We start from the raw sequence: 8,228 nt of genomic DNA on the forward strand, positions 1-8,228 counted from the left end.
AGTAGGAGCATATGTGTGGCTAGGATTTGATCTTGGCTCTTTAGATTAGGCAAACCCTAGGTGAGAAAATAGTTGAATAAAAATTCAAAGCACCACACTTAGCAATTTTTGACTGGAAATAAATCGCACCTATAATTAGCAAGTTTAAAAATCCTAATTTAAAATATTAAATTCGATTTTACTAAGCTGGAAATAAAAAAATACTATTTTTTTGCAAAAGTTAGAAATAATAAATTCTATCGCTCAAGAAAATATAATATTTAGCCAATTAATCACAGAAAATTAAAATAATTAAATTAATTAAAATAATAAATATTAAAGACTAATTTAGCCATAAAAATTAAATTAAGAAATTTTAGGCGTCAGAACTTACATCCGTATAAGATCTGGAATTTATCACGAAAACGTTGTCATTCCAAAGCCGAAGATGAACCTGCACTTACTGGGAGATGGAATGGACAGGACGGTAATATCCGGGAATCTAAGCACAAACATGGGCTACACAACTTTTCTGACAGCAACAGTTAGTAAGTCGTAGATGATAAGAAGTCTTCCAAAATTTTTCTTGACCAGTATGTGTTTTTCCCTCCCATACAGACTAGTAAATCGGTTTATATTTGCTAAAGGTAGGAGTGACCATTTCAATTGAACACCATTATTAACGAGATGCTGGTTTACATTTTAATCATGCTATTTATATTTCAGAGATCATTGCCGATGGATTTGTGGACAAAGGAGTAGCATTCGAAAACACTGCTGGTGTTAACATGAACCAGTCAGTGGCCCTGGCAAATGAAGGCCGAAATTCTGCATTTTACAAATGTCGATTTTCTGGTTACCAAGATACATTGTATGTCAAACATGGCATCCAATTTTTCAGGGAGTGCCACATTTATGGCACCGTGGATTTTATCTTTGGTGATGCAAGCGCCCTCTTTCAAAATTGCAGTGTCTATGCCCGCAGACCTCGGCAAGGGCAGTCGAATACCATCACGGCTCAAAAAAGAGAATCAGAAGAACATGTTACAGGCATCGTGCTTCAAAACTGCAAGATTGATGCTGCACCAGATCTGCAGCCGATGTTGAACGTGAGCACTTATCTCGGCAGGTCGTGGAGGAACTACTCCACGACAGTGATCATGCAGAGTTACTTGGGTGAACTGATTTGAAACGACCCTAACTCTATAATTAATAAATAAATATGCGGAAATTTTTTTTTTTTTATACTTACTAAATAATATATGTACATATATGCCCATACATATATGCACAGAATAAAAAGATTTAAAAATAAATAAATAAATAATTAATTTAAATACTTAAATAAAAATGCATTCTTTAAAATAAAATAAATATCTGAGTCAAACATTTAATTAAAAATACTGCATAAATAAAATGATTAAAATTTGCATGCACTGACAATATTCAATAAAATATTCAAAACTCACAACCACGGAAAAAAATAATATAAAATGTAACATGCTGACATAAATAAAACATGCATGTGACTCAGACATCTATCACGGTCACGGGGTCACTGCATGTCCGCTCATACATCCTCGCCTCCGGTGGGTACAACCTCATCCTCAACGTACTCACCTGCACTATACCAGTGTAGTGAGCCTAGAGGCCCAACATGCTAACATAACAAGGGTTTAAAATAATTTAAAACAATTAAATACTAATACATACATATACATGAATGAGCATGCTTGAAAATTTCATAACCTAACATAACTTAACTTAAATAACATAATATATAAACATTGTTGAGCAATTAATTTTCTAACATCGCATGGTTGTATCCGTAGTGTAACCTTAAATCATACATTAAATACTGATCAGCGTGGAAAACCAACGTACGTGGCGGTGACGAATCACCTCTTAAATTGGCAGTAAACTGCCCTTCAATAGTTCACATATGGGGACGAATCCCCCTTAAATTGTCACACTACTTCAACTCCCAACATAAAATATTTTATTATTGCTCAACCTTAAACATTCAATTATGCATAAAATTATTTCATGAATGCATGTACTTAAATAAAATGTGTCCTTCATATATATTTAATTTAATTTCTTACTAACATATAAATATTAAAATAACTTCAATGCATAAAAATAATTAAATATATAATCAGGACACATGCAAATTTCTCATGGATGGTCCTGGACTGCTGGCCCTAACACTCAAGCCCAATTACTTAAATCTGGCCCATTTACATACTTAAGCCCAATAAATTTGTTCTAAGCCCAATTAAAATAATTTAAAGCCCATAAAACATTCTAGGCCCAATAACAACTTAGACTGGCCCAATGGGCCCAAAAAATCCAAGACTGGCCCAATAAATTTTATGGGCTCAAAAGCCCATAAAATTAATGGACTAACTTAATTAAAATTTTAAAAGTCCAAATAAAATTATTTGGGAGTCCAAATAATTTTATTTCAAATTAATTGACCCAAAAACCCATAAATTCATAAAATATTTTAAAAATAAAAAGACTCGAGCCCGGCCCACCAAACCCGGACTCGAACTCACTTAACCCGACCCACTACCCTACTGACCCGACCCGGGCCCCTCAGACCCGGCCCAGACCCGAATTTAGCCCAGACCCGTGACCTCCCTCCCTAACTCCCTCTCGGCCGAGAGCAGCAGGTCCTCACGGCCTGCTGCCGGCCAGCTCCGGCCGCCCCTGGCTGAAGCCCCGCCGCCCAGACGTAGCCCACGTCTGGGCGGTCCCGACCTGGCCCTAGCCCCAGCCCCATGCACGCCCTAAACCAAAACCCGAGCCCCTCTTCCCTCGAACCCTAGCTGCGCACCCATGGAGCCCGACTGCAACCTCTCGATTTCTGGGCTCTTTTGGCTTGATTCGACCGAGCCAATCGAGCCTAGACTCACCCTAGACACCCTAGGGACCCTTACCAGCAGCTAGAACATCCATGGCTAGAAAAAAAAACGTGTACATGATCAATCCAAAACAAGAACCATATGCATACCTCAATACCGATCGAATTTCTAAAAGAAAACTTAAATAAAAATCGATGCATACACACACACCCTATATCACTGATATTGCACAAAAATAGAGAAGAAATCATGCCTTTCACCGATGAATTCAAAGAACGAATTGCGTAGAACGTTTCCCGGGACGACGGGACGATGATCAACCACCTTGGAAACTTGAAAAATCAATCTCCTATGGAGTTTTCTTGCTAGAACGATGAAGAAGATGATGGAGAAGTGGGATGGAGGCGGCTACTAGGGTGAAGGATTGGTTAAGGGTTTGGGGTAGATTAGGTTAGAGTTTATTTTAATTAAAATAGGTTTTAGGATAATTAAAATATTAATAATGATTTTAATACTAAAATATATAACTTAAAAGCTCCAACTAATACTTAAAAATCTGATACTAAAAATAAAATCCCGAAATATTAAATTAAGGGAATTTTAAAAATACTAAAAAGTCAATATTTTGGCTAATTTTGAATAAAATGGACTCCTAAAATTATATAAAATTAAATACTTAAAATTTTGAGATAATAAAACTCAAAATAATATTTTAGGGCTCTAAAAAGGCTCATAAAATAATTTGGGTGGAAAGTTGTCATCTCGTCCGTCCACGGTCCCGTCAACGCGATAAAATAATTAAAATACTAAAAATCATAAAAATCACTAATTATGGGTTAAATGCTTAAAAATAAATTAAATCATGCACAAATAATTCACATAATTATTTAACCCATAAATCTAAAATTTAAATAATTAAATATCCTAATTATGCATGCGGGTTTACGTATTTAAAAATACCGGGTGTTACATGATTGATCCAAGTGGCTGGTTGGAGTGGGCAGGGCACAGCTTGGACAAACTATATTACGCAGAGTATGCAAACGACGGGCGTGGGGCAAATACGAGCCATAGAGTAGGATGGGCGCACAGGAACATCAGTTATACGGATGCAAAAAAGTTTACTGCAAGGGCCTTCTTAAATGTAAGTGAGTGGATTCCTTCGACTGGAATTCCTTGTAACCTTGATCTCTAGCAAAAGATTTTTATAGTTTAGAAGATTAATATATTCCTTAATTTGATGTTGTTAAGATTCTTATGGTTATGATTATATATAATTTGATTAGATGTTCATGTTTGTTTGAGGACTCTGCATGCGTTGTATTAAAAGAAGAGAATGAAATGACCAGCCTTAGTTTATGAAGTGAAGGTGTACCATATGCCTCGGTGAAGTGGGAGATTTGCAAGTATATATTTGGTAGAATGAGAATTTTTTTGCCATGGAATTGGTTGATCTTTGAATTCAGATTCATTTGCTAGTATATTTGAATATTTGATAGAATGAGATTCTTAAATTATTATATATTAAAAGAAGAGAATGAAATGACCAGCCATATGCTTCGGAGATATATTTGCAAGTATATTTGGTAGAATGAGATTTTTTTGCCATGGAATTGGTTGATCTTTGACAGTATTAATTTGCAAGGATTTAATCGAATGATATTCTTAAATAATATATTATTTGTTTCTCATTTATATATCTATTGATTTCCGAACAAAAAATGGAAGTTTAAGGAAGTATAAACTACGGAATTGAAGAAATTGCTCCAAAATTTCCCGAACAATTTCTTGGGTCGTCGGAATTGTGCAGTTACGGATTGCATAGCCTTTGTTTCAATAATACTAGCGCCTCTAGTTCACAGAGGTTTCCTGTTTTGTTTTTCGTTTTATGTTTTTTTTAGTTTTATGGTTACTTATAATTATATGCAAATATGTTTTGCTTTTATTTATGTTTTAAAATTTATGGGTTAATAAAATTTTATATTAGAAATGAAAAATAAGGACATATAAATGTTTTAGTAGTTTTTAAAAAGTTGAAAAGAGAATTATGCTAATTATAATGAGATTCAAATAAAAAAATGGATTTTTTTTATTGAATATGAATAAAAATGGAACAATTTTATAATTTGAGAGGAGTATTTTTGGCATTTTTGAAAATTCACCGTCATTCCAAAACGACAATATTATGTGTACATAAAGTGTTACATAGAGATATATACGCCCTAAGTTAAGAAATTATCCCAAAAATCTATATCTATATCTATATCTATACATCTATAAAATGGTGAATAAAAGGTCAAAGTTTTACCATTGTGAAATAACAACGTTGTCCTTTATTTACACTATAATTAAAATCATATAAAAATATATAGGGTTATAAAAGTAAAAACAACATTTTAGTTATATTGACAAAGTGTGTGCAAATTAGATAAGGATTCAGTTTCCAAAAAAAGATTGAAATGCTTAAATATTTTGTTTTTTATTTTCTTGTAGATAAATTGATCAATATTTATATGTAAAATCGATTATCATGATAAGATAAAATTGAAAAAATATGTGCATATTATAAAAAAAATTTGCAAAAATCTTCATTAAATATTATTCAGTTTCTTAAAATATTGAAACATCAAATTCTTGATTTTTATTTGTTTGTATACTGAATAAACATATTTTTTTAAAAAAATCTTATATATTTTAAATCGTGTAAGGACCTAGTGAAGTAAAGAATTATATCATGAGTTCATATTTAAATATATACAAATATTAGATTTGGAAAAGTTATTAATATATATATATATAATTAAATAATATACAGATGTTGAAATAAATCAATTCAAATATAGTCAAGTTTTAATATAAAATAATAATTAAAAAAATACATCAACACACACATATCATATATATATATAAAAGTTGAAATTAAAAATTTAATTAATTTTCCTTCACATAAAAACTAAAACCATTTAAAAAAAATTGTGAGATGGTCTTGCAATTAAAAATATCATATTTCTAATCTTTTATAAAGTATTGTATATAAAGTCACGTGAAATACCAAAATATTTTTTAATTACTTGAAATATTTATTAGTTGCAAGGTTAAAGATTATAGTGATTATTATGATAAGGTCAAAATTGACAAAGTTTGTGCAAATTAGATAAGGATCCAGTTTTCAAAAAGACTAAAATACTTAAATACGTTGTTTCTTTATTTTCTTGTATATAAAGTGATCAATATTTATATTATATGTAAAATCAATTTTTATGATAAGATCAAAATTGAAAACGTATGTGCATATTAGATAAAAATTCGGCTTTCAAAAAAATTGAAATATCAAAACACCGCAAAAATCTTAATTAAATACTATTCAGTTTCTTAAAATATTGAAACACCAAATTCTTGATTTTTATTTGTTTGGATACTGAATAAACATATTTTTTTAAAAAAAAATCTTATATATTTTAATTTGTGTAAGGACATATTGAAGTAAAGAATTATATCATGAGTTCATATTTAAATATATATAATTAATATATATATATATATATATATGTTAATTAAATAATATACAGATGTTGAAATAAATCAATTCAAATATGGTCAAGTTTTAATATAAAATAATAAATAAAAAATACATCAACACACACATATCATATATATATATATAAGTTTAAATTAAAAATTTATTAATTTTCCTTCACATAAAAGCTAAAATCATTTAAAAAAAATTATGAGATGGTCTTGCAATTAAAAGTATCATATTTCTAATCTTTTATAAAGTATTATTTATAAAGTCACATGAAATACCAAAATATTTTTTAAGTACTTGAAATACTTATTAGTTGCAATGTTACAGATTATATTGATTATTATGATAAGGTCAAAATTGACAAAGTGTGTGCAAATTAGTTAAGGATTCAGTTTCCAAAAAGATTAAAATACTTAAATACTTTTTTTATTTTCTTGTAGATAAAGTGATCAATATTTATATTATATGTAAAATCGATTATTATGATAAGATCAAAATTGAAAAAGTATTTGCATATTATATAAAAATTCAGCTTTCAAAAAAATTGAAATATCAAAACACATAGTTTTTTACTTTCTTGTAGATAAAGTGAATATATTTTTACCACAAATATTTTTAATAAATATTCACAAAATCTTAATTAAATACTATTTAGTTTCTTAAAATATTGAAATACCAATTCTTGATTTGTATTTGTTTGTATACTGAATAAACATATTTTTTTTAAAAAAAATCTTATATATATATTATGATTCGTGTAAGGACCTATTGAGATAAAAAAATTATATCATGAGTTCATATTTAAATATATACAAATATTAGATTTGGAAAAGTTATTAACATATATATATATATATAATATAATATACAGATGTTGAAATAAATCAATTCAAATATAGTCAAGTTTTAATATAAAATAATAAATAAAAAATACATCAACACACACATGTCACATATATAAAAGTTGAAATTAAAATTTTAACTAATTTTCCTTCACATAAAAGCTAAAACCATTTAAAAAAAATTATGAGATGATCTTGCAATTAAAAATATAAGATTTCTAATATTTTATAATGTATTATAATTTATAAAGTCCCGTGAAATGCAAAAATATTTTTTTAAGTATTTGAAATACTTATTAGTTGCAATGTGAAAGATTATATTGATTCCATAACTAAATATCTAATAGTTTTTTCTTTCAAATAGTATATATATTACCAATTACTATAAAATATACTTTATTTAAAGAACGACAAAACTTCAATAAAGTGATGATAATGGACCGAGTCTAAACTTAGTCTTGTAATAAATTCGTCCCGGAGAAACAAGTTTAGACTCGCCCAAACGTGTTCACAAACAAGTCCAAGTGGGTCTTCGCGTTTGGCCTGACCCACCATATAAATTGTTGTTAATAAAGATGATAAGAATATTGGTTTTTTATAGAGAAAAAATAATGCATGATAAATGGAAAAAAAATCGTGAAATAGATAAAAATTCATTATATAGAGAAAAATATTTATTAATAATTTAAATTAAGGTTTAGAATGCATTATATATTATATATGTCATTATTTTTATTACATAAATTAATATTTTAAAACAAGTAATTAACACATAAATTAGAACATTACAAAATGAATATTTTATTTAATTTTATTAACATATCTCACTTATTAGCAAATACATAATAAATAATATCGATTCAAAGCAACATACATAAGAAAAAAAATAAAACAAATGCATGGTACCAAAAATGTCATACTTGCACAATATTAATCAACCAAATAATTGAAATTATATTTAATAATTGCATAAGAATCAATATCAATATTGTGCCAAAATAAAACTATATT

General features: G+C 28.7%; 1 protein-coding gene across 1 annotated transcript; it reads left to right on the forward strand.

Annotated features, from left to right (window-relative positions):
• The first annotated feature begins 427 nt into the window (after positions 1-427).
• Positions 428-1,169, forward strand: LOC140878052 (pectinesterase-like). Its single transcript, XM_073281653.1, has 2 exons — positions 428-527; positions 706-1,169. The coding sequence occupies exons 1-2, from the start codon at positions 428-430 to the stop codon at positions 1,167-1,169; spliced, it is 564 nt and encodes a 187-aa protein (XP_073137754.1).
• Positions 1,170-8,228: the final 7,059 nt, after the last annotated feature.

This window comes from Henckelia pumila, chromosome 2 (assembly GCF_033568475.1).
Source record: "Henckelia pumila isolate YLH828 chromosome 2, ASM3356847v2, whole genome shotgun sequence".
Lineage (NCBI taxonomy): Eukaryota > Viridiplantae > Streptophyta > Magnoliopsida > Lamiales > Gesneriaceae > Henckelia > Henckelia pumila.